Consider the following 27,929-nt stretch of genomic DNA (forward strand, 5'->3'; position numbering starts at 1 on the left):
ACAAAGAGAGCCTGGCTGGATATAGCCGGGGAGATCAACAGCAGGGATGTGGTCAGGAGGACCTGAATATAGTGCAGGAAGCGCTTCAATGATCTCATGAGGTCAGGGAAGGTGAGTGCAAAGCCACACTCACCCTCATTTGGAAGTGCCTGTCACCACATCCCCATCACTTCCCAAGCCTTCCCAAGCCTACTCCTGCACATCATTCCTCACACCAACATAGAAACATAGAAAATAGGTGCAGGAGTAGGCCATTCGGCCCTTCGAGCCTGCACCGCCATTCAATGAGTTCATGGCTGAACATGCAACCTCAGTACCCCATTCCTGCTTTCTCGCCATACCCCTTGATCTCCCTAGTAGTAAGGACTACATCTAACTCCTTTTTGAATATATTTAGTGAATTGGCCTCAACAACTTTCTGTGGTAGAGAATTCCACAGGTTCACCACTCTCTGGGTGAAGAAGTTTCTCCTCATCTCGGTCCTAAATGGCTTACCCCTTAGCCTTAGATTGTGACCCCTGGTTCTGGACTTCCCCAACATTGGGAACATTCTTCCTGCATCTAACCTGTCTAAACCCATCAGAATTTTAAACATTTCGATGAGATCCCCTCTCATTCTTCTGAACTCCAGTGAATACAAGCCCAGTTGATCCAGTCTTTCTTGATATGTCAGTCCCGCCATCCCGGGAATCAGTCTGGTGAACCTTCGGTGCACTCCCTCAATAGCAAGAATGTCCTTCCTCAAGTTAGGAGACCAAAACTGTACACAATACTCCAGGTGTGGCCTCACCAAGGCCCTGTACAACTGTAGCAACACCTCCCTGCCCCTGTACTCAAATCCCCTCGCTATGAAGGCCAACATGCCATTTGCTTTCTTAACCGCCTGCTGTACCTGCATGCCAACCTTCAATGACTGATGTACCATGACACCCAGGTCTCGTTGCACCTCCCCTTTTCCTAATCTGTCACCATTCAGATAATAGTCTGTCTCTCTGTTTTTACCACCAAAGTGGATAACCTCACATTTATCCACATTATACTTCATCTGCCATACATTTTCCCACTCACCTAACCTATCCAAGTCACTCTGCAGCCTCATAGCATCCTCCTCGCAGCTCACACTGCCACCCAACTTAGTGTCATCCGCAAATTTGGAGATACTACATTTAATCCCCTCGTCCAAATCATTAATGTACAATGTAAACAGCTGGGGCCCCAGCACAGAACCTAGCGGTACCCCACTAGTCACTGCCTGCCATTCTGAAAAGTACCCATTTACTCCTACTCTTTGCTTCCTGTCTGACAACCAGTTCTCAATCCATGTCAGCACACTACCCCCAATCCCATGTGCTTTAACTTTGCACATTAATCTCTTGTGTGGGATCTTGTCGAAAGCCTTCTGAAAGTCCAAATATACCACATCAACTGGTTCTCCCTTGTCCACTCTACTGGAAACATTCTCAAAAAATTCCAAAAGATTTGTCAAGCATGATTTCCCTTTCACAAATCCATGCTGACTTGGACCTATCATGTCACCTCTTTCCAAAGAGGTGATATGATAGGTCCACATATCTTGCATGTCCACCCATCCCTCTCTCCCTATGTACATACTCACATCTGGATCTGACTAACCACCCTTCACACTCACCCTCATCCTAATGTAATCATAGCAAGTAACACCACAGAAGAAGGCCATTTAGCATTGGCACCCCACTCTCTTATAGTGACCTTCTACAAATGTAGCCCATCCATTCATTACAATCATTCCATCACTCTCACTCAAACTTCTCTTCTTTCCCTCCTTGCAGGAGAAGAGAGAGAACTGGAGGTGGCACTGCAGTAATTTTACATTTCACAGCAGCAGTGGAGGCAGCTCTGGAAATTTCAGGAGCTCGAGATGCTGGCGGTGGGAGACCGAGAGAGGGGGACCTCCCAGCAACCTGGTAACAGAATCACATCTCATAACGCCACATGGTATACAGTGAAATGTCACCATGTGCATAATGTTAATGTTACCCATTCTTATTGTAACACTTCTAGTTCATCTCTTTACTCTCCCACAGGTCTACCAACTAACCTCCCCTCAGTGTCCAGCCAGAGGAGGAAGATGACTCCTCAGAGGGACCTCCAGCCGCTGAGGTGCAGCGCCAGCAGACCCAGCGCACCCAGCACCAGCGCAGATATGCACACCTCGGTGGGTCCTTTGTGCTATAGAGTATTGATTTCACCTGGTGTCTCACAAGTCACAAGTGAGCAAGAGCAGGTGGTGTTGACAGGCACTGAAGGGTGCAGGACGCTCCGAGCTCTGCTGAGCTGCACGCAAACGCTGAGCCTTGAGGGCCATCGAGAAAGAGGGTGATCCTGGAGGGGCAGCTGCATGGAGCAGAAAATGCGCCATTTACAGGAACACATGCTAGCTGTGGACAACAGATGGCAGGCGCTCATAGATCTCCTGTCAAGGAGGGATGTAAACGTTGACTTGGGCCTTCATCATCCCACTGCTGTGCAGCAAGGTGCTCACTGGCTTCTTGCTAGCAAGGAAGTGGGGGTGGCCCATAAGAGGGATGATGGTGAGAGGGGACTTGGAAGTGGGGGTTCTTCTCAAAGTGCTCCCATTTCTCCCCCATTGCCTCCCCCTCAGTCAGAGCCCCAGATGCTTCCTCGGATCCCGATGATTGAGTCTGCAGGAGGAACTGACTTTGGCGGGGCCCTCACAGAATCTAAAACCCAGAGGACGTCCACCAAAAATGTCTATGCAGTCGCAACAAGGATGTGAGCAGCCTGCCTCTACCTCTGCTAAAGCCACAGGGGTCACACCCCGCAGAAGCACACATAAAAGAAAAATGACACAAAAGTAGATGCACAAGGGTATGCACAAGGGTGTATCAATAAATTTTCGTACTATGTTTCAGTTGCTTTGATTGTACACATAAATGTTTTTCTTTGCACCATTTTTGGGTCTTCTCCATTTTTGCCTCAAACCATGGAAGTTGCTTTGTCATTTGGAGTGAATGGTGACACATTATTTAACCTCGAGCACTGAGACTTTGGGTGAGAGCAATGGATTGGTCATTGTATGGGTGCTTATGGTGTTGTTGCGGGGGTGGGGGGGGGTGAAGGACTTAGTATAGCATGTGGCAGCCATGTGGATGAATTGGAGCAAGTTAAGTAAATCTGGCCATGATGAGGCCATCCCATGCGTCCCGGGCAGCAATGTGCACCATTGCTGGTGGTGTCTGCTTCTCAGCTTCCTCCTCCTCGTGTTCCCGATGCAATGTCTATTTTCACAATTTTTACAGCCGACCAGCCTCCAAACCTGCACCACGGCAACAGGAAAACTCCAGTCTATTTCTTACGCTCATACTTTTCTTTTAAACAGGCCAGTCCTAAATATTCTGGTCCTGAAATTCTGCAGGTTTTTTCCTGGTCTCTCCCAGGTAAATTGCCTTAAATGGCTGTTAAACAACTGTTACAATGTTTACTTGGGGGTTGTGCTGGCCTCCTGCCAAAGTAACACTCAGAGAACCTCACAGATTTTCAGGCCCACACGTCCTAAATATACTTGTCATAAACTGACCAGTCAAAAATATACCAGTCCTAAACAGACTAGTTCTAAATGAAGGCAGAATTTAGGGAGCTAGGAAAAAGATTAGTAAACAGGACCTCAAAGGCAGTCATCTCCAGATTACTCCTGGTGCCTCACGCAAGTGAGTACAGAAATAAGAGGATAGAGAAAATGAATGTGTGGCTGGAGAGATGATGCAGGAGGGAGGACTTTAGATTCCTGAAACATTGGGACCATTTCTGGGGGAGGTGGGACCTGTACAAGTGGGACGGGTTGCACCTCAACAGGGCCGGGACCAATATCCTTGCGGGGGGGCGGGGGGGTGGGGGGGAGGGATGGTTTTGCTAGTGATGTTGGGGAGGGTTTAAATTAGCTTGGCAGGGGGATGAGAATCTGAGCGTAGATTTAAAAGGGAGAGAAGCAAAGCTGGAAATGGAAGGCTGTAAATTAGTAAGTGAGTTTGGAAGGCAGAGGTAGCAAAGACTAGAAAATAGATAACAAAGGAGTTTGGCAGTGCTTCAATGCTATATACTTCAATGCAAGGAGTCTAGTGAATAAGGCAGATGAGCTCAAGGCACAGACTTGGAAGTATATCATAACTATTACTGAAGCATGGCTTTAAAAAAGGCAAGAATGGCAGCTCAACATTCCTGGTTACAGGATTTTCAGATGAGATAGAGAGGGGATAAAAAGGGAGCGGGGGTAGTGGAGGTCGCAATATTGGTTATGGAAACAATTACAGCTGTGAGGAGGGATGATATGTTAGAAGGATCATCAAATGAGGCTATATGGGTTGAACTGAAGAACAAACCAGAGTCAATCACAATGCTGGGAGTGTACTATAGACCCCCAAACAGTCAGAGGGATACAGAAGAGCAAATATGTTGGCAAATTTCTGAGAAGTGCAAAAACAATGGGGCAGCAATGGGCCAAAAACAATGGGGCAGCAATGGGCCAAAAACAATGGGGCAGGAGGGGATTTCAATTACCCTTATATTGGGCCCAAGTTTCGGGCCGCGCCTAGAACGGCACAGCCCGACCTGGACACCCGTTTTTCGTGCCACAAAGTGCGCCTAAAAAAAACTTACAGATTCTCCGGCTCCCTGCTGCTCCTCTGGAGTCGGGCACAGTGCAGCACGAGCTGTAGGGGGCGGAGCCAGGTCCCTGCGCCGAAAACAGTGCCGGGACCTCTGCACATGCGCGCTACAGTGGGCGCGCATGTGCAGTAGCTCCAGGCGCCCAAAACTGTGTGGGAGGGGCCCGAAGCACGCAGTCCCTAGCCCTGGCCGAATGGCCTCACTGGGGCTGCGTGCATAAGGCTCCTCCCACGCCCAGCTCCTGCTTCCTCCCGACTCGACTCCCGCTTCCCCCCCCGGACCGGACCCGACTCCGATCCGACTCCCGCCGCCCCCGGACCGGACTGGACCCGACCCCCCGGACTGGACCCGACCCGCGCTCCCCCCCCCCCCACCCCATCCGACCTGACCTCCCTCTCCCTCCCTCCCACCCCCGACCCGAACCGACCTCCCTCCCACCACCCCCCGACCCGATCCGTGCTCCCTCCCTCCCACCTGGACCGGACCCGACCCGACCCAACCTGACCTCCCTCCCCCCGCCCCCGACACGAACCGACCCGACCTCCCTCTGTCCTCCCCCCCCGACCCGAACTGAACCGACCCGACCCGCGCTCCCTCCCCCACCCGAACCAACCCGACCTCCCTCCTCTCTCCCCCTCGACCCGACCCGTGCTCCTGACCGCCCCCCCCACCGGACTGGACCCGACCCGACCCGCGCTCCCGACCGCCCCCCCCACCGGACTGGACCCGACCCGACCCGCGCTCCCGACCCCGACCCTCGCTCCCCCTGGCCTGACCTGCGCTCCCCACCCCGACGCCCACTCGCGCTCCCCCCGACCCGACCCGACCCCGACCCCGACCCGCGCTCCCCCCGACCCGACCTGCGCTCCCGACCCGACTCCACGCCCCTTACCTGTAAATCTGGTGCTTGGGACGGGCCCGTTCAGCCTCCCTCCCCCTTCTCCTTCCCCCACCCTTCTACTTCCCCCCCACCCTTCTCCCCCCCTTCTCCCCCCGTTCTCCCCTTTCTCCTTTTCCCCCCTTCTCCTTCCCCCTCCATTTTCCTTTCCCCACCCCCCCCTTTTCCCTTTCCCCTTCTCCTCCTCCTTCTCCTCCTCCCCTTTCCCCTTCTCCTTCCCCTTCTCCTCCCCCCTTCTCTCCTCCTTCCCTTCCCTCCCCTCCCCCTGCCCCCCCCTCCTCCCCCTCCCCTCGCTGTCAGAAACACAGACACTGACAGACAGAGAGTGAGAGACACACACAGACAGACAGACAGACAGAGAGATAGAGACACTGACAGAGACACACTGGGGGGGGCATCCCAGCACGCTGTTGGAGGGCTCCCAGTGCTGCAGTCGGTAAGTAGAAAATGTTTTATTTATTGATTTTAAAAAAAAATTATTTCTTATTAATTTTTTTGGATTGATTTATTGGTTGATTTTATCATTTATTATTGATGATGGCTCTTTATTTGTAAAAGTGAAGTGTTTAATGTTTGTAAACTTCCCTTTAAAGCCCCCCCCCCCCCCCATTCCCTACGCCTGATTTGTAACCTATGCCTGATTTTCTAAAGTGTAGACAAGGTTTTTTCGAGCGTACAAAAATCTTCACTTACTCCATTCTAAGTTAGTTTGGAGTAAGCTTTCACTGACGAAACTTTGAAAACAGGCGTAAGTGGCCGGACACGCCCCCTTTTGAAAAAAAAATTCTGTTCCAAAGTGAAACTGTTCTAACTGACTAGAACTGGAGTACACTAAATGCCAAGAATTTGAATTTCTAAGATATTCCATTCTACACCAGTTGCTCCAAAAAATCAGGAGCAACTGAGGCCGAAACCTGGGCCCATTAATTGGGATAGATTTAGTGTAAAAGGAATAGAGGGTGCAGAATTCTTAAAATGCATTCAGGAAATTTGTTTTAGCCAGTACGTAACAAGCCCAACAAGAGAGAGGGCAGTTCTGGACATAGTTTTAAGGAATGAAGCTCGGCAGAGGTGTCTGTGGGAAAGCATTTTGGTGTTAGTGATCATAATTCAGTTAGATTTAGCATAGTTATCGAAAAGAACAAAGATAGACCAGGAGTAAAAGTTTTTATTGGGGAAAGGCCAATTTTACTAAGCTGAGATATGATTCAGCAAAAGTGGACTGGAAACAGCTACTTGAAGGTAAATCAGTGTCAGAGCAGTGAGAGGCATTTAAGAGGGAGATAGTGATAGTCTAGAGCAAATATGTTCCCACAAAGAAAAAGGGTGGATCTCACAAATCTAGAGCCCCCTGGATGTCAAGGAGCATACACGGCAGGATAGGGGAAAAAGGAAAGCTTCCGGCAGATACCGAGAGCTCAATACTACAGAAAGACTAGAGGAGTACAGAAAGTGCAGGGGTGAGATTAAAAATTAAATTAGGAAAGCAAAGAGAAGACATGAAAAAATATTGACAAATAAAATCAAGGAAAACCCAAAGATGATTTATAAATACATAAAGAGAATAACTAAAGAAAGAGTAGGGCCTATTAGCGACCAAAAAGGGAACCTGTGTGTGGAGGCACAAGACTTGGGTATGGTTCTTAATAAATACTTTGCGTCTGTCTTCACAGAAGAGAGGGGCGATGCAGACATTGTAGTTAAGGACCATGACCTCATCTCTCATCTGGAGGGAGGAGAGCATGCCGGGAGATCTCAGAGATGTAGTGATTGTGACCATCTTTAAAAAAGGGGAAAGGTCCGACTGCGGCAACTACAGAGGAATCTCCTGTTATCAGCCACTGGGAAAGTCGTCGCTAGAGTCCTCCTCAACCATCTTCTCTCTGTGGCTGAGGAGCTCCTCCCGGAATCACAGTGCAGATTTCATCCCCTACAGACATGATTTTTAAAGCACGACAGCTGCAGGAAAAATGCAGGGAACAGCGCCAGCCCTTATACATGGCCTTCTTCGACCTTACAAAGGCCTTTGACACTGTCAACCGCGGGGGTCTATGGAGCATCCTCCTCCATTTCAGATGCCCCCAAAAGTTCGTCACCATTCTTCGTCTGCTCCATGACGACATGCAGGCCGTGATCCTTACCAACGGATCCATTACAGACCCAATCCACATCCGGACCGGGGTCAAACAGGGCTGCGTCATCGCCCCAACCCTCTTCCCAATCTTCTTCGCTGCCATGCTCCACCTCACAGTCAACAAGCTCCCCGTTGGAGTGGAACTAAACTACAGAACCAATGGGAACCTGTTCAACCTTCGTCGTCTCCAGGCCAGGTCCGAGACCACCCCAACCTCTGTCATCGAGCTACAGTATGTGGATGATGCCTGCGTCTGCGCACATACAGAGGCTGAACTCCAAGTCATAGTCAACGTATTTACTGAGACGTACAAAAGCATGGGCCTTATGCTAAACATCCATAAGACAAAGATCCTCCACCAGCCTGTCCCTGCCGCACAGCACTGTCCCCCAGTCATCAAGATCCACGGCGCGGCCCTGAACAACATGGACCATTTCGCATACCTCAGGAGCCTCTTATCAACAAGAGCAGGCATTGATGACGAGATTCAACACCGCCTCCAGTGCGCCAGTGCAAAAAATCCAGGCTAGTGTCTCTAACTAGTGAGTCAATTAGAACGACAAGGCTTAGAAATATTTTGGGTGTCATAAGTTTTAAATCCTCCAACTGAATGGAGAAGGAAAGGACAACTGACTGAGCCAAAAGAACTGTGACTGTGACGTTTGAGGGAACGCCCTGAACAACAATTTTTATGCAACCACAGTAAGAGTATTACTTATAAAATATTGGGATTCTGCATGCATGTCTGCAAAGCAGCGTATGCAACCACTTTTGGGAGAGGATGGATAAAGGGGGAGACAGTAAGGCGAGAACTGACAGGTTGAATTTCTGAGGTGTTCTCCTGATCTCCTGCCATAACTTTGGCAGACAATTGGTGGAAACGCTGGAAAACAACGTAAATGGACATTTTTCCAGGGTTTCCATTGATCTTCTGCTGAGGTCACGGTGGGAGGAACCCCATGGAAATTCTATCCCAACATTACACATGTGTGCAAATATCACTCACTTCCTATTACACCCTGCACTCTTCTACTTAACAGCTGACTAATGTCATTAAAAAAACTATGTGATAGCTGACTCCTCTTCCATGACTTCCTGCATTAAGAAAATGTCAAGGCGAGAGTCGCAGTGACAATGAAGCATGTCACCCCACAGCTACAGAGAGTTCAGGAGAATGGTAAGTGGGTGGCCATCCAGCAGGTTAAGAAAGGCAGACAGTGCAGGGATCCTCCCAGGTGCGGCACTCTTAAACCGGTTTTCAGTGCTGAATACTGGTGAGGGTGACGACACCTTGGGGGAGTGTAATCTACAGAATATCCATAGCATTTGGGGCAAATGACTGCAGAGAGGGCCACAGCAAACATTTTGAGGAGGGAAGGGGCACAGCCAGAAGTCGTGGTCCATGTGGGAACCAATGACATAGGAAGGAAAAGGGTTGAGGTCCTGTAGTCAAAGTTTCAGGAGCTCAGGGGGAAATTAAAGAGCTGGACCTCAAGGGTGGGTAATCTCTGGATTACTCCCAGTGCCACATGCTAGTGAGTACAGGAATAGTAGGATAAGAGAGATCTAAGAAAGGGAATAAGAGGGGAAAAATAGATTATAAGAATAGATCAGCAGCTAACATAAAAGGAACCAAAAATTATTTTATAAATGCATAAATAGTACAATGGTTGTCAAAGAAAGGGTGGGGCTGATTATGAACCAAAAATGGAGATCTTCTTGTGGAAGCAGCGGGCATGGCTGAGGTACTAAATTAATACTTTGCATCTGTCTTCACTAAAGAAGAGGATGCTGCCAAAGTAGCAGTAAAGGAGGAGGCCGTAGTGATATTGAATAGGATAAAAATAGATAAAGAGGATGTACTTAAATAGTTGGCAATGTTCAAAGTAGAAAAGTCACCTGGTCTAGGTGGAATGCATCCTAGGTTACTGAGGAAAGTAAGGGTACGGGGCGATGCTAGAGGACTGGAGGATTGCAAATGTTATACACCTGTTTAAAAAACGAGAGAGGGAGAGGTATCAGTACTTGGGCCTCAGCTATTTATATTCTATATCAATGACTTAGACGAGGGGACCGAGTGTAATATATCCAAGTTTGCTGACGATACAAAGCTAGGTGGGAAAGTAAAGTGTGAGGAGGATGCAAAGGGATTCGGGCCTAGGAATCTGATGAGGCCCGAAAACAGGTGGTGCCAAGGTGGGGCGAGGTTTGCTTGCACCCGTATAAAGATTTCTCTCAGCACCATTATTTTGGTGCTGCCTGCTGATTTGAATGATTGGACATAGCCTAGCAAGGATCATGTTGCCTCAGGCTGTGCGCTCAGCAGGGGACCCAATGTAGCATCCCTGCAGCGAGGCTGCCTTTCCATTTTCTTAAAGGAAGGCAGTCATTTTAGAAAGCAGTCTCGAGCCCTTAAAGGGGAACTGCCTTCTAAAAAAAAAGTCATTTAAAAATAGGCAGTCTCCAGCCTTTAGAGCGCAACTGCCTTCTGAAAAAAACGCATTAAAAATCAATTCAAACTAGGCAGTCTTCAACTCTTAAAGCGGAACTGCCTTCTGCATGTAAAAATGGTCAAAGTACTTCAGCAGTAACACAAATGGCTGAACAGGCCAGGGAAGGTGCACATAGGGTCTCACACGCAGCACTCCAGCAAAAGTAAGAGAGGTCCTCTATCCACAGAGAAGCAGGAGACCCCCAAGAAAGAAGAATGTGGGACAAGATTGGCAAGGCTGTCACTGCTAGCAGTGTTGCCCTCAGGACCTGGCTCCATTGCCCAAAGAAGTTTCATGACCTCAGACCAGTCTCCTACCATCTGCACCACTAGCCTCACATAATGCTCAAAGCTCCCCCCCAACCCCTCCGCCACCCCGAAATCACTAACCTACCAACAATCTCTACCAAAAACAAGGCTCACCTCACATTCCTAGTTTCACCTCACTCCCTTGGAGGAGACGATGCTGCGCTCATTCTTGGCAGGGCAGAGCTGAGCCCATGGCCAGCAGCAGGTTTGAACGAATATAAGATGCTGGTATCCTCCTTCTCACATCTCACTTCCCCCTCATCCCAAAATCTCTCCTTATGTAGCAAACTGCATATGGGATAAACATGGAGCTCTTGCTTTCCCACCCTCCCCTCACCCTACCCTTGTGCCTTCCTCATTTCAGACACCCAAGATATCCAACCTGCCCAGCTAGTGGTTGAACAAGAAGAGGGAGAGGAGAGTGAAGAAGAAGGAGAAGAAACACCATCACTCGATTTCATTCTCCCAGCCTCAAGCTCCTTGAGGTCATTTGCAGTGTCCCCCACTGAAAGTCAGCAGCCTTCCACCAGTCATGCTATAGTCACTGGGGTAGCACTGTGTGACATCACTAGGATATCTCCAAGTTTGCAGATGACACTAAGCCGGGTGGCAGTGTGAGCTGTGAGGAGGATGCTAAGGGGCGGCAAGGTGACTTGGACAGGTTAGGTGAGTAGGCAAATGCATGGCAGATGCAGTATAATGTCGATAAATGTGAGGTTATCCACTTTGGTGGCAAAAACAGGAAGGCAGAATATTATCTGAATGGTGACAGATTAGAAAAGGGGGAGGTGCAACGAGACCTGGGTGTCATGGTATACCAGTCATTGAAAGTTGTCATGCAGGTACAGCAGGCAGTGAAGGCGGCAAATGGCATGTTGGCCTTCATAGCGAGAGGATTTGAGTATAGGAGCAGGGAGGTCTTACTACAGTTGTATAGGGCCTTGGTGAGGCCTCACCTGGAATATTGTGTACAGTTTTGGTCTCCTAATCTGAGGAAGGACATTCTTGCTACTGAGGGAGTGCAGCGAAGGTTCACCAGACTGATTCCCGGGATGGCAGGAATGACATATGAAGAAAGACTGGATTGACTTGGCTTATATTCACCGGAATTTAAAAGAATGAGAGGGGATCTCATAGAAACATATAAAATTCTGACGGGACTGGACAGTTTAGAAGCAGGAAGAAGGTTCCTGATGTTGGGGAAGTCCAGAACCAGGGGTCACAGTCTAAGGATAAGGGGTAAGCCATTTAGGACCGAGATGAGGAGAAACTTTTTCACTCAGAGAATTGTGAAGCTGTGGAATTCTCTACCACAGAAAGTTGTTGAGGCTAGTTTGTTAGATATATTCAAAAGGGAGTTAGATGTGGCCCTTACGGCTAAAGGGATCAAGGGATATGGAGAGAAAGCAGGAATGGGGTACTGAAGTTGTATGATCAGCCATGATCTTATTGAATGGTGGTGCAGGTTCGAAGGGCCGAATGGCCTACTCCTGCAGCTATTTTCTATGTTTCTATGTTTCTATGATAGACAAAGGCACATGCAAGACAGTCACTAAAGGTAAACACAAGGGTGGTTCGTTGATTTCTTGATGTCATATCGGATGCATATATGGATAAAGTTGGATTGGAAAGTTTGCTTTTTAGTGGCTTTTATTTCAGCATTGTGGTGAAGAGGACACTGTGATGGTTAGTAACAGAGGGAAGGTAAGGTGTGGGACTAATGTTGAAAGGCGACTTGGCATTGTGGTCACTGGTACTGCAGGCGGATGATTCCATCCCGGATATCCTGGCCAGAAAGGAGCTGTCTGAGTTGCATCCGTCTTTCCGCTTCCTCCACTTCTGCATCTTCCTTGTCTGCTTCTTTTTCTTCCTGCTGCGAGTAGCTTGCTCCCTTTGCTGCCTCTGATTCATCTCCATGTGTCTCCCAGGACTGTGAGCAAGTCGTCTTCTCAGAGGCAAAATACTGCAGATGCTGGAAATTTGAAATACAAACAGAAAATGCTGGAAATACTCAGCAGATCAGGCAGCATCTCGACATGAAACATTAATTCTGTTTCTCTCTCCACAGATGCTGCCTGACCTGCTGAGTATTTCCAGCGTTTTTTGTCTTCTCAGAAGCCTTCCTTTACCATCCAAGTGTCCAACAGCAATCACTTACCTTGCAAGTGTACAACGCCAATCCCTGCACACTTTAACAACTTTTCAAATGTATTGCACCAAGGCACTATTTCAATAAAATATTAAAAAAACACTGCAAAAAATGAAATTGAAACTTATCTGAAAGATGTGTGCATCCCTTTCAGAAGCACTGACAACATCTCTGTAGTACTGCTATACGTACGTTCTTCCATGTGTGGTTTGGAGAGGACATTGTGGCATGCAGCAAGGTCAAGAATCGCAGTCGTGCGTCAAATCAGGCTTTGCACGCCAATTGATATCACAATCTACTCATATGAATTTGAGAGGCCAGCGCTGGCAACGGCAGCATTATGGACCTCACCAAAATGGAGGCTACCGTGGCTGCCATCTCTTGCTGAAATATGGTGCTAACGGACAGCGGTAAGTTAAGAAATTTCTAAGCCATAGACCGGTTAAGCGATTGGGCAAGAAGATGGAGTATAATGTAGGGAAATGTGAAATTATCCACTTTAGTAGAAAGAATAGAAAAGCAGAATATTTTTTAAATGGTGAGTGATTAGCAAATGTTGGTGTTCAGAAGGATTTGAGTGTCCTTGTACACTAATCCCAGAAAGGTAAACTGTATACAGGAGTGGTGGTCGGGGCCATTGGAGGAAGCAGCGTGCGGCAGCCTGGCCTGGAAATCAGCGCGGTCCCGGCCTGAAAGACCATCAGCAGGCCAGGGCCATTGGAGGGAGCAGTGTGCGGCAGCCCGGCCTGGAAATCGGTTCGGTCCCTGCCTGCAAAACCATCAGCAGGTCAGGGCCATTGGAGGGAGCAGTGTGCGACAGTATACCACTGCAGGGAGCAGCGCGTGCTGCTGCAGGAGGGCGACGGCTGCAAAGTCAGGTCACTGATTGCAATGTGGGCAGGCACAGCAGGAGGGGTGAGGGAGCAGCAAGAGTCCATAGAGGGAAATGACTGGGGCCCAAGAGAGGTGTGAATCTGGGGCCCAGAAGAGGCAAGGGCCCAGAAGAGGCGTGGGCCCAGGGGCAGCACAGGCCAGCCCACACTGCGATATGTGCGTGCGCTCGGTCTGTGCAGCAGAGCTGGTCTCCAGTTAGTCTTGGGTAATCCTTGCCACTGGACCAAAACTTAACTCTGTCAAGCCCGTGTAGTGGCTGGTGTGCAACGGCCACCACATGTTAAAAACTCCAAGCACAGGCATCTTCCACCCTTCACGATGTAGTTCTGGATCTGGAATATTAGGTCCTTCATTGAAACACCTGTGTACTCATCCCTTTTTGGCGTGGAAGCAAGTCATCCTCACTTCGAGGGACGGCCTATGATGATGATGATGATATAGTTTTGGACTCCGTACCTAAGGAAGGATATACTTGCCTTAGAGGGGATGTAACAAAGGTTCACTAGATTGATTCCTGGGATGAGAGAGCTGTCCTATGAGAAGTGATTGAGTAAAATGGGCCTATATTCTATGGAGTATAGAAGAATGTGATCTCATTGAAACGTATGAAATTCTTAGAGGGCTTGACAGGGTAGATGCTGAGAGGCTGTTTCCATTGACTGGAGAATCTGGAACTAAGGCTCATAGGGCTAGAAGTTCCACATTTTTTGCATGCTTAACGCCCACTTAATGCCCATTTTACCGCTGAAATGACGTATATCGCCCATATATCGCCCATTTTGGCACAAAATGGAAACTGACGGGCATTTTTTGGAAACTTATCACCAAGCGTTACTTTCCCCATGTGCTTAATGCCAGGAAAAAATATAACCGCCTGCCCACTTTTTTTGGGCAGAATCAGCAGAATGGGTGTATTCACCGCCCATAATATCACCCAGCGTTACTTTCCGCACGGAATTAACGCCGAGATTCAATATTAACGCCCGCACACTGTTTTTGTTATAAAGAGAATATTTACCCAAACTAGCGGCCATGAGATTGCCCAGCATCAATTTCACCACCTCGCACACATATCATCCACAATATCGCTCGCCCCAAAAACTGCCAACAAAAAGTGGAACTAACCGGAATGAACACCAGCGATGTGGCTGGCATTTGTTAAATCCCACTCTTACGTGAGGAGCTGATATCTGAAAGATTTGCCTGAAAGAGCACTGATGTGAGTGACAATGCTGACACACTGCTGTGTGTGTGCAGCTCAGACATCAATGGTGCCCATCTCCTTGGTGCCAGTTAAAGTTTACGTTGATTGGTGTTAAGTTGTATTTAATCCTTTCACAGTAAGGAATCACCAGTGTTTAATGGTCCAGCTATCTGAGACAATGCGCAACCAGGTTATGTCCAATAACAAAAATTTAATACCAACGTTGGTCTGAAATCAAAAGTATCACAGCCAATAACACCCAACCCCCACCCACACCCCACTTTTTCCACCATTGACATAAATCACATGTTCAACATGTGCAGCAACACAGAATACAAAGGCAAAGCAGGTACCCAGCCCCAATACATTGCAAAAAATTGCATACACCCTGATGGAGATATAACGCAGCCATCACCTGTGCACATGCACCTCACTTTCCTTCCCCCTCCTCTTATTCTCCCCATCTCTACTCCTTCCCCTCCTTGCTCCATGGTGCCTGGCCGAGGAGCTCCTCAGGCGGTGCCTCATTGGGGGGGATGAAGGCAGATGCATTGGTTGCACGGGTACGGGAGCGGGGGGTGCCGAGGGGGCAACATTCTGTGATGCAGAAGCAGGATCTTGGTCCTTGCTCTCATCTGACGTTCGCAGTGGTAGTGCGGAACCTAGGGGTGGAGTGCCGCGCTCGGGGACCACTGGGAGGCCTGTGGCAGCAGTGTTCCTGGCTATCGCATCCAGGGCCTCTGCCATGCGCGGAATGTACTCGGTCATGGTAGCCAGCTGTCGGGATATGCCTCCCACTGCTTCGATGAGCTGGTCACCAATGTCTACACTCCTCCTGGACAACTGTACCATCTCTCCGCTCTCATGTCGCGCTCGTGGAACAGACCTGCCACGTCCATGAGGCGTCCGCGGGGTCGGCGCCTTCCTGGGGACAAATGGGGTGCCCTGTGGCGAGGTGCTTGGGGCCGGTACCTCCAGAATGGAGGCAGGATTGACCGGAGGACCACTAGATGGCCTTGGGGTGGAATGGTGTCTGGAGTGTGGCGATGCAAGTTCTTCAAAGTTCGCGCTCTCATCCGTCGAGAACAGACCCAGCGGATTGACCGGTGAGACTCGGAGCTCCTCAGCACCAGATGTAGAAGGATCATCCGCCGACTCCTGCCCCATGCCCCCACCTTCTGGCCTCTGTGGTCTTGCCTGGGGCCGCGCTGCTGGCTGAGCTGCAAAACACAAATGAGGTTATTAGAGGAGAAGGGGCTGCTAGGGTCACAAGGTGAGTCCAGCACTACACACAGCATATGCACGACAAAAGCACCACCGTTATCAAAATCATCACAGACATCACATTTCATGACCATTGTGCATTACAATGATTTTCATTAGGCCTGCATTATTTCTATGACAATTTTAGAAAGCATCGATCATATATGATTGTTCAGATATGAGTGGGTGTGGCATCTATAGACTTTACATGACGCAGTAATGTAAGTTTTACTCACGTGGCATCACTTCAGGGTCTGCAGATGCATCCGTGGCTGTCCGTGGGTGTTTCCCCACAAGTGTGAGCACATGCTCCTCCATGTCAGTGATGTCGGTGATGACTGGTGGCCCCCATCCATTCGCCTCTGCATGGACCTCATCATCGATAGCTTCTTCTGTAAAAGGTGACAGGACGACATGGCATGAGATCATTGCGTGATTTCATTGCTAGGTACTGTCACAGAGACTGATACAACACATAACCGACAGATGTAATCATGATTATTAGGATAATTATCATTCTTTACCTAAAGACATACACTGTGACCGCAGGCTTTGAGTAAAACACTCCCGGTAAAAGTGCAAGATCTCACATCTGCTGATAGTCACTCATGACCATTACAAATCAAATTATATAAATACATAAGTACATGTAAATCAATGTAATACTTACTCTTGCAGATCCCACAAGGTCGTTCCATCGTTTGCGGCATTGATTGCCCTCACGCACCTCGTTGGTCGCCGACGAGACCACCTCTGCTATCTCGGCAGAATATCTTCTGGTATGCCTTTGGGGTGGGCTTTCCACGCCCTCCCTGTGTCAAATCACCCCAGTGTGACTCAACCTCCTGCAGGAGGGAGGCATTTGCCTCGTCCGAGAACCTCCTGACTCTTTTGTACCCTCCAATGTGCTCCTCTCCCACCTCACTGCTCTCTCCAGCATCAGTCTCCACAGCATGCTGTGATGCCTCCTCCTTTCCCTCCATTATAGGCCAAATTTGGTCAAATACGTGGCTGGTAACAGCTAATTTTTGTTTGCCTACTTGCTGCGAAGCTCTAAAGTCTCCTTCCTTCCTCCCAAAGCAGCCACACTACGCCCAGACACGCCTTCAGTCCCTCTGAGCTCCCTCTCTCTCTGTCTCTGTTTCTGCGCATGTCATGGTGACCCTTGACCTCCAGAATCGCAGGAATTGAGCATTGCCATGCCGTTGTTAAGGACGGCCACACTTTACGGCAGAAGGTCAAAAAATTTTAACGCTACCGCCCATTTTATATCGCTTGCGGTAACGCCCATTTTCAAAAGTGGAAACTAGGTGCTTTGAGAATGGACGAGAAGCCGGCGATCTGAAAACCCTTTTTTACCACCCATGCTGGAAATATCGCCCGATAACCACAAAAGTGGAGGTTCTAGCCCATTATCTCAGGATAAGGATTCGACCATTTAGAACTGAGATGAGGGTTGTGAATTTTTGGAATTCTCGACCCCAGAAGACTGTGGATGCTCAGTCGATGAGTATGCTTAAGACTGAGATCAATAAACTTTTGGGCACTCAGGGAATCAAGGGATATGGGGACAGGGCAGGAAAGTGGAGTTGAGATAGAAGTTCAGCCACGATCTTATTGAATGGCGGAGCAGACTAGAGGGGCCGTATGGCCTATACCTGAACTTATTTCTTTTGTTTTTATATTCTTAACTTAGCAAGTATTGGGCAGTCAGCCTAATGTTGATGGTGGGGAAACTTTTAGAGTCAATAATCTGGGAGAAAATTATTTGGCACTTGGAAAATTATGGGCTAATAAATGAAAGTCAGCACGGCTTTGTTAAAGGCAAATTGTGTTTGACTAATGTGATCGAGTTCTTTGATGAAGTAACAGAGAGAGTTGATGAGGGTAGTGTGGTTGATGTTGTGTAATAGACTTTCAAATTACCACATAATAGACTGGTTAGCAAAATTCAAGCCCATGGGATTAAAGGGACAGTGGCAGCATGGATACAAAATTGGCTAAGGGACAAAAATCAGAGAGCAGTGGTGAATGGTTGTTGGTTCCCCAGGGGTCTGTATTAGGACCACTGCTCTTTTTGATATATATTAATGATCTAGACTTGGGTATACAGGGCATAATTTAAAAGTTTACAGTTGACCTGATACTCAGAAATATCGTAAGTAATGAGAAGGATAGTAACAGACTTCAGGAAGACATAGACTGGTGAAATGGGCAGACTCATGGCAGAGAAGTGTGAAGTGATACATTTTGATAGGAAGAATGAGGAGAGGCAATATAAACTAAATGGTACAACTTTAAAGGGGTGCAGGAGCAGGAGTGTATGTACACAAATCTTTGAAGATGGCAGGACAAGTTAAGAAGGCTGTTAGAAAGGCATGTGGGAACCTTGGCTTTATGAGTAGAAGCACAGAGTACAAAATCAAGGAAGTTTTGCTAAATCTTTATGAAACATTGGTTCGGTCTCAGCTGGAGTATCGTGTTCAATCTTGGGCACCACACTTTAGGAAGGATGTCAAGGCCTTAGAGAGGGTGCAGAAGTGATTTACTAGAATGATAGCAAGGATGAGGAACTTCAGTTATGTGAGAAACTGCAGAAGCTGAGTTTGTTCTCTTTAGAGCAGAGAAGGTTAAGAGGAGATCTGATAGAGGTGTTCAAAATCATGAACGGTTTTGTTAGAGTAAATAAGGAGAAACAGTTTTCACTGACAGTAGGGTCATTAACAAGAGGACGCAGAATTAAGGTGATTGGCGAAAGAACCAGGGGCAAGATGAAGAAACATTTTTTTTTAAACAGCGCGTTGCTGTAATCTGGAATGCACTGCCTGAAAGGGTGGTAGAAACAGATTCAATAATAACATTCAAAAGAGACTTGGATAAATTCTTGATGGGAAAATATTTACAGGGCTATGGGGAAAGTGTCAGTACAGGCACAATGGGCCAAATGGCCTCCTTCTGTGCTATATCATTCTATGATTGTATGGTTTGAATGGAGTGACTTTGGATTCAGAGGAGTAGAGTGTACTTGCACAGAGTACAATTAGTTATTTATATATGTCAAGTAAATTGTTGGAGCCTGACATACCTTTTGTACATCCCATTGCTGTTGCGATTCCATCCTGTTCTCTCTGGTACAGTCCTGCAATATGACCTGTTCATTTCTAACATCAATGCAAAATTGCACAATGGCACCAAACCGGATTTCTCTTACACTGTTATATTCAAAGTGCTGTGTGAAAAAAGAATAATAGGTTTGTTAACATTACTGCATTGTGTAGTGATGCATTAGGACTGTGTATAACCGACTATGGAATAAGCCAAGCTTATGCTAATTGCAACCTAGCAAGGTCGCTATTAAAATAATTATTCAATTGTACATAGACAGGATAATTTGACGCAATATTTTAAGCCATGACAGCAACACACTTGTTAATTTTTCAAATGGCATGTTTTATATTTAATAGTGAAACACGCATGGAATATGATGTACTTCAGACATTACCTGATTCCCATTGCCACTGCATGGAGCAAGTGCAACTGGATATCCACCTGTGCTCCATTTGGTCTCATAATCTGCACAATAGCCTGTGCCGATGTTGTAGAGCTGGAAGCAAAAAGGAAGTGCATAGAATGAGGACATTTGTCGTCAGTATTCTTGCTTCATTTCTGTTGCTTAGTGCATTTTGTTCTATGTTCAAAATAGGACAACTAAGAGTTGCAGTCAATTTAGAAAAAACAATTAATTACATAGTGAGTACGTTTAATATGTTTTCTGATAAAATAACTGCAAATTAAATTTAGAATGCAATCAGTTTTCTTCCATGGATTGTGACATTGAAGATGCCTTTGAAAGAAAATAAATAAGATTCAATGAAGCTTATTATAACAAACTATTAGTAAAAACTTTTTTATTTATATGCAATAAGTATTTTTCAGATTTCAAGCACCTGTAGTATTTTGTTTATATTGTTATTATTAAAAACGGTTTGTTTCCAAAAAAAAATTCTCTCTGTTTATAACTGGCAAATGAGCCAAAAAGAATAATTGAAACATCATTGAGAAAACTTGCCACTACTAACTTATTTCAATAGTAAGAATAGCAAATAGAAAGTTAGATAAAATACCAAAAACCTTTGTCTTGCCTCCCCAGAATATCCTGGTTTCTCCTCAGGCACATAGAGCTCTGGGTAGATGTTAGTTAAAAACCAATGAAAATTCTTACAGCTTAGCCTCTTGCGCAGCTGCAGTCGCTCCATACAGTCAGGCACCTCAGCCTACCAAAAACAGAGAGAAATAAATACCTGAAATTAGCTGAATTGTTTCAACTGAAACATTAACCATTCCTTTCCGTTCAGATGCTGACTGCACTGCCATGCATTTCCAGCTTTTGTCTGTTTTTAATTCAAGAAACATATCGAGCAATATTTTAAAGCCCTTTGTAATGTAGTTCGAGTAGATCGATTTCTTTCAGAAAATAGTACTGTGGGATACAGCATATGAGTCATTTCTGACATGACATTTGCTAAGTGTAGCAGGCTTGGGAGGAACAGATGACTTTGGACCTACGGTTCCAGTACTGGGGTTTTCTCTCGTCTCATGTCTGGGTCTGTTATAGACTAATCGATGGAGATTCATTGCCATGATTAATCAGCAACTCCATATTGTTGTATCATGTGACTGCCTGTACTAGGATGATAGGATAGGAACTACATAGACCTTGGTCTTTTTTTGTCTAGAAATTCCTATGTTCCTACAGTATGATCAGATCATATTAAATTGGATGACAAAATCAGTTTCTCATTTAGACTTTTTTAGACTGCATGAAAAGGTCTTCAGCAAGCTTATTTTGTTTATTTCAAAACACAACACAGAAAAGGTGCATTGTGTTAAAATGCTTGGCTGTGCACTTTGTGCCAGATGGTCCCATGGAGAAAACGGAGCGCAGTGCTTCTGGTTCTTTTTTCGGCCTTTGCATCCTGTTTTGCTGTTTGAAAAAAGAGCTTTATTAAACATTTATTTCATGAAATTGCTGCCCCTTTAAACCAAAGATAAATGAAGGTTTTAAAAAGCTTGATTTGCAACAGATAAATAAACTAGAAAATCTGCCAAACTAAAATATTATGAAATACGATATAGGCAATTATTGTGGCAAATTATTAAGAGTTGGGAGACAATGATAGAGTGTAGAAAATATTTTCTAATTTGTATTTGGTGTTAAATGAATACTATGCAGCTTTCAACCAGACGCAGAGTAACTCCAAATGCATTGGACTGAGATCATGATCTATCTCTCTGAAGATATATATGATATCTATTCAGAAAAGTTTAGGATATTTTAATACACCTGCGCAGAGTATTGTTTTCATCTGTCACCATGTGCAGGTTGTGTGCACTGGATGCCAGCGCAGTCGATAAAAGATAGTTAAATTCATGAAGAAGAGGGGTATCATTTTGTATTTTCCCATAGTACTGGATGAGCAGAAATGTTCTCCAATGAAATATTGGGAAGACCGAAGCCATTATCTAGGAGCAACACTGGGTACCAGCAGTGGGGGAGGGGGGGGGGGCCCTTTCCAATTCAGTTTACTTTTGGCACAAAGACTCTTTAATATTTTCATGTTGGTAAGCTACAATGTGCAGGTTGCTGTGAGCTGACAAGAATGTCTTGCATGTTTCACTTTCCAGCCTCAGCCCTCAGTATGTCCCTCGTTACCCTGGCAACCCGATCTTCTTGGCACACATCTTAGGCTCCACCCACAGAGCTTAAGGACAATGGGTGCTGGGCCACATTCACAAGTTAAAACGGGGAAACTTTCAACTTTTTTTTTTTGCCGGGTCAGGCCCCAAAAAAACGGGCTTAATTCTTCAAATATGCCAAAAAATGGCATTGGAGAAAATCAAGCCCATGAAAAGCATTTTGGTGCCATGTCAAACATAATATAGGAAATGTGCTTCGTTTGGAATATACAGAAAGGCCAAAGTTATTCCATGCATTTGTTTTCCATAATCTTTGTGGCACCATGGTTATTGAGGAATAAATGGCTACAGGTGAGGATTACAACCATATACTATGGCTCATATTTTGCAAAGCAAAGGCGTTCACCGCTGGTCCCAGAGAAAGCTTCCCTTAGAGGTCTTGCAATCTCTGTGGTGAGAAGTTTGCCTTTCTCGACGTGCAATTCATTGTAGCGCAGTGTAATGGGGATTCCCAACAAAGTGCTGCAGTGATATCACAAGCTGTTTAAGCAACCAATCACATTGCAGAATTCTCACACACAGCAAGCCAGGAAATGAGAAGCTGCTTTTATCCCCACTTTTTAATAATGTTAGAGAGCGAAATAAAGATTGGGACTTTCACGTGGGGATAAGGAAAAAGCCTTATTTTTATCACAATGGAGAAATTTATTTAGATTTCCAAAAGGCATTCGATAAGGTGCCACACAAAAGGTTACTGCAGAAGATAAAGGTCCGCGGAGTCAGAGGAAATGTATTAGCATGGATCGAGAATTGGCTGGCTAACAGAAAGTAGAGAGTCGGGATAAATGGGTCCTTTTCGGGTTGGAAATCGGTGGTTAGTGGTGTGCCACAGGGATCGGTGCTGGGACCACAACTATTTACAATATACATAGATGACCTGGAAGAGGGAACAGAGTGTAGTGTAACAAAATTTGCAGATGACACAAAGATTAGTGGGAAAGCAGGTTGTGTAGAGGACACAGAGAGGCTGCAAAGAGATTTAGATAGGTTAAACGAATGGGCTAAGGTTTGGCAGATGGAATACAATGTCAGAAAATGTGAGGTCATCCGCCTTGGAAAAAAAAAACAGTAAAAGGGAATATTATTTGAATGGGGAGAAATTACAACATGCTGCAGTGCAGAGGGACCTGGGGGTCCTTGTGCATGAATCCCAAAAAGTTAGTTTGCAGGTGCAGCAGGTAATCAGGAAGGCGAATGGAATGTTGGCCTTCATTGCGAGAGGGATGGAGTACAAAAGCAGGGAGGTCCTGCTGCAACTGTACAGGGTATTGGTGAGGCCACACCTGGAGTACTGCATGCAGTTTTGGTCACCTTACTTAAGGAAGGATATACTAGCCTTGGAGGGGGTACAGAGACAATTCACTAGGCTGATGCCGGAGATGAGGGGATTATCTTATAATGATAGATTATACTCGCTGGAGTTCAGAAGGATGAGGGGTGATCTTATAGAAACATTTAAAATAATGAAAGGGATAGACAAGATAGAGGCAGAGAGGTTGTTTCCACTGGTCGGGGAGACTAGAACTAGGGGGCACAGCCTCAAAATACGGGGGAGCCAATTTAAAACCGAGTTGAGAAGGAATTTCTTCTCCCAGAGGGTTGTGAATCTGTGGAATTCTCTGCCCAAGAAAGCAGTTGAGGCTAGCTCATTGAATGTATTCAAATCACAGATCGATAGATTTTTAACCAATAAGGAAATTAAGGGTTACAGGGAGCGGGCGGGTAAGTGGAGCTGAGTCCACGGCTAGATCAGCCATGATCTTGTTGAATGGCGGAGCAGGCTCGAGGGGCTAGATGGCCTACTCCTGTTCCTAATTCTATGTTCTTATGTTCTTAACAATCCGCAAATATAAAAATTCATTTTTCAGAACATTCGTTTAGTTGTCAATATGCTGTTAAAACCTCAGTTACACCTATACCAACAAGGTTTAACATTTAATGAGGTATTTAACAGGGATATTACAGTGGAAGTTTTTGTCAGTTTTACTGATTACACTGATTACATTGCTTGCCAGCTCTGGGGGTGGGGGCATCCACAGTGCAGCCAGTGTCGGAGCAGTGAATGACTGACTGCAACTTCAGGATTTCCCTGTTTAGTTGTGCGTGATCTAAATGTTGCAGTCAGTTTCAGAGGGGTAATGACAGCGAACGCTGACAGTTCACCATCATTACCTACCGCAATCTCCGAGCCATTATGTTTATGAGCTACATAAGTGATCAGGAATGTCACTATCCTAAATACCATTTCAAACCATTCTGCACAGGTCTTTAAATGGCACTAAAGGGATATCTGTCTCTGAGATGACTGAGACTTGGAACAATAAAGACCTGGAAGGCATTTCTTGGGCACTGCATATAAGAACACTTATTCATATGTCCAGGGTTGACACCTACCATGATTGGGTTTAAGACAAGCAGCTGCTGCTGAAGCTCTGCACCTCTAACCATTCAGTGAGGTAAGGGATGTGTCTATGCTGTGGTCAACATGCAATGGTGGCAACCCACTCACACAATTTATGCTTACCATGCTCGTCGAAGAGCTTGTGTTGCCTACTGTCTGCCTACTGAGGGCTCAGAATTACACTTGTTGGTTGGCTATTAACCCATTAGTGACTATCTACCTTGGGAAGGAGTATGTGGGTCTCTAAAAGGTTCAGATGGCACTAAGATGGTACCTCAGATAATGGAAGATTGGAAGTTCTATAGCAGGCTTGGTAATCTGATTCCTGAGCACGGCACGTCCATTGAGCTCTAGTGTACTGTTGATGATTGACCAGGCAGTTTGGCTTGCTAATGAAACTTGGAAGAGTAGACCTGTCACTGGCGTCTGGGACCCTTTCCCGATTCTCCAGATAACCTTATACACTAATGCCCTAATGGGTAGGGTGACCCTGGTTGGGCAAACTCTGTGATAGTAAGCTGCATGATTTTAGCTGGTTAAATTCTAGCAGCCTTGGCGGGGGTTACTAAGCTTTGGCTCATGCCCACTCACTTAGCCTGTCTATATCCCTTTGCAGATTTTTGTGTCCGCCTCACAATTTGCTTTGTATCATCATCAAACTTGGTTACATTACAATCGGTCCCTTCATCCAAGTCATTAATATAGATTGTAAATAGTTGAGGCCCCAGCACCGATCCCTGTGGCACCCCACTAGTCACCGTTTGCCAACCGGAGAATGACCCATTTATCCCGGTTCTCTGTTTTCTGTTCGTTAGCCAATCCTCTATCCATGCTAATATATTACCCCCAACCCTGTGAACTTTTATCTTGTGCAGTAACCTTTTATGTGGCATCTTATCGAATGCCTTCTGGAAGTCCAAATACACCACATCCACTGGTTCCCCCTTATCCACCCTGCTCATTATCTGGATAGATTTCTCAATAGCTTGATTTGGAAACTCTCAAACATGGTGACGGTTTTTTTGCATGTGTCAGGCACCTGGCTGACCAAAAAAAGGAGGCAATTTTCCAAGTACGTTCCGGCAGCAAGGAATCTAATGAAGTAAATTACATTATAACCCAGCATCATATCATTTGCACGTACTGAGCTGGCCTTAAGAATTTGTGAATCCTTGCATGTTTTTAATCAGACTACCTCTTTCCACTTTGGCACTAAACAGAATGGGGCCCTTAAGGGCTCTTACCACCAGAAATTGGCGGCCACGCTGCGGAGTGGAATGGCCGCCGACTTTTCGTGGAATGGCCGCCGCTTGCCTAATTGCCCTGCCACGGTTTCCCGGCGGTGAGCATAACCGCATCGCTTCCACTTCCGCCGCGCTGCAGGTCAGAACTGCTAAGTGCGTCATCAGAGTGCGCACCGCCGAGGTCCCGGGCCAGAAGACACATTCCGCTCAAAAAATCTGTTGACCGCTCAACGGTGCCAAGAGTAGGTTTTTTTGGTCGCTGCCTAGTTCCTGATGCACACCGCCAGTGTTCCTTAAAGGTGTGTTGGTGTTGGTTCATTTGTGTCGGTGACTTTTTCACCGTCTTTGAGACCAGTGCGGGGATAGTACTACAGTGCACGATTGTTTGCGAGTGCTGGAGGCGCCTCCACCTGCAGAATAGGGAGCCGACATCGAGGAGGCTGGGCTTGGGAAGGGATTGGAAATGGGGGCAGTGCTGGCAGGCCAACGCCTTCTGCACATTGTGCATGCCGCCGAGGCACGCAGGAGAAGATGGCGCCGGGTCCAATAGCTACAGAGGCAGCGGGCAAGGGATGCAGCAATCATGGAGGCCCAGCATGGAGAGGGCCAGGGAGATGGCGACAGAGGTGAGGCCAGAGAGCTGCCACAAGAAGGCTCTCAGCATGAGCTTCCCTTAAGGAGGAGAGTGAGGTACGCGGACCCATCGCACCACATACTGGGCCAGCAGGACAGGAGGCAGCCTGCAGCAGAGGCAGCAGCCTGCAGAGGCGGAGGACCAAGCAGACCAGCAGGGAGAAGCCAATGAGGCAGAACAGAGAGAAAGACGGCTGCAGACGTGGGGGCAGAAGGCCATATTGACAAAGGGTTTTCCGTCACCCATTCTCATACAGGGACCTGAATGATGATCAGTGCCTGCACAGACTACGATTCCGCAAGGACGTAGTCACGGAGCTCTGCAATCTCCAGCAGGCAGACTCAGAGCCACAAACATGGGTGAGGACAGTCCTGAGCATTGCATCCAAAATTACAATCGCCCTGAACTTTTACACCACTGGATCCTTCCAAGCTGTCACTGCAAATATCTCCAACACCTTGATCACAAATCTCATTTCTACACTTTCCTCATGTTTGCTTGTTACTATCTATTATATTATCTATAATCTCCAACAGAATCAAAGTAAAACACTTTGTCCACATTAGTTAAGTTTGAATTTTTCATAATATTGCTTTATCCTAGTTTGCTTACATTCTGTTCAGAAAATATTGCTTCATCACCAATTCAATAAAATTTAAAGAAGTTTTAAATGTTTATGTGAGTATGATTTGATCTAGCATAAAAATAGCCTAGTTATAATTTAGGCCATTTATAAACGGTCAATAGACCGTAAACTTTCAGAACTTTTAGTTTAGATACCTGAGGAGATTAGTGAAACTATTATGAACTACTTGACTATTTACTGATATGTCTATCATATAGAGCTGGGCCAAATAGGCATAAAATCAAAACGCATATATTCCAGCAACTAAAGCTGTGATGTTTTTATTCAGATAAACCTGAATATAATCAATCTACTCAGCTCTTGCGTTTCCCAGATGCTATATATTGGTAACCATCAAATGTCCTTCATAACATGAATTTTCCTGCAATACATAATTAACAGTTCAAGTGTAGAAAGGTTTGTGTGAAAAGTGGCAACAAGGCTTAATGTCATCACTCAGCCCAGGATAACTGGACAAATCCGATATGATCTTCTCTGAACTAATTTTTAAAAGGTTAATGCCTCCATTGAGAAGAACTTGATATGTGTCCGTTGAGCATTCTTACAACAACATTAACAGTAGTAAATTCTAGCATTTAAGATATTCTAAGCCCTAACAGGAGGCACAATTGAATGGAAATGCAATAAACAAATTTAAATCTGCTAAAGGTTTAAGTATTATTTTTCATCCATTAAGATTGGGGTATAATAGTATCTCCTGTAATAGAAATAAGTCCAACTCCAGGTATTGAAAATCAAACAGCAAGAATCTGCTTCTGAATGAAACCTGAAATCATTGCTTGCCTTTGTATTGTATTTTTAACATAACAAACCTTTCCAAAGTGCTTCATGGAGACGTAATCAAAGAATTCGTGCCAAGCCGAAGAAGGAGCTATTAGGAGTTGTGACCAAAAGATTGGTTAAAGAGTTAGGTTTTAAGGAGGGTCTTAACAGAGAAGAAGGAGGTGGAAAGGTGAAGGGGTTAAAGGAGAGAATTCAAGAGCGTTGGACCGAGGCAGCTGAAGACACTCCATTTAAAAATGATTGAACTAATGCATCCTTTAAAATAGTAGGAACAAAAATATGACACAAGCGCATAGCATTGGTGACAGCAATTTCTACAGAGGGCTGGATTTTATGAACCTCGGCGGGTCCGTGGCGGGCGATGTTGGCGGTTGGTCTCAAACCGCTGCCGGTTCCAGGCCACTGTGTAGAATGAATTTACCTTGAATGGGCTGTTAAACCGCCCAGTGTGTTTCCCGGC

At 46.2% G+C, this 27,929-nt stretch overlaps 1 protein-coding gene across 3 annotated transcripts in view; it reads right to left on the reverse strand.

Moving 5' to 3' along the window:
- LOC139263949 (polypeptide N-acetylgalactosaminyltransferase 15-like) overlaps window positions 1-27,929 on the reverse strand; it is a 125,440-nt gene that overhangs the window by 1,205 nt on the left and 96,306 nt on the right. Inside the window, exons 7-11 of one of the 3 annotated variants that reach the window (XM_070880034.1) lie at window positions 20,129-20,278; window positions 19,507-19,608; window positions 19,090-19,233; window positions 16,241-16,396; window positions 15,033-15,961 (exon numbers count right to left, since the gene is read on the reverse strand). In XM_070880034.1, the coding sequence (XP_070736135.1) occupies window positions 16,247-16,396; window positions 19,090-19,233; window positions 19,507-19,608; window positions 20,129-20,278 (546 nt within the window). In that variant the 3' untranslated portion in view covers window positions 15,033-15,961; window positions 16,241-16,246. Of the gene's footprint in view, window positions 1-15,032; window positions 15,962-16,240; window positions 16,397-19,089; window positions 19,234-19,506; window positions 19,609-20,128; window positions 20,279-27,929 lie in introns of those variants that run through there. The other 2 variants (XM_070880036.1, XM_070880035.1) reach the window with 2 other exon arrangements.

The sequence above is a fragment of the Pristiophorus japonicus genome, chromosome 5 (assembly GCF_044704955.1).
Source record: "Pristiophorus japonicus isolate sPriJap1 chromosome 5, sPriJap1.hap1, whole genome shotgun sequence".
NCBI lineage: Eukaryota > Metazoa > Chordata > Chondrichthyes > Pristiophoridae > Pristiophorus > Pristiophorus japonicus.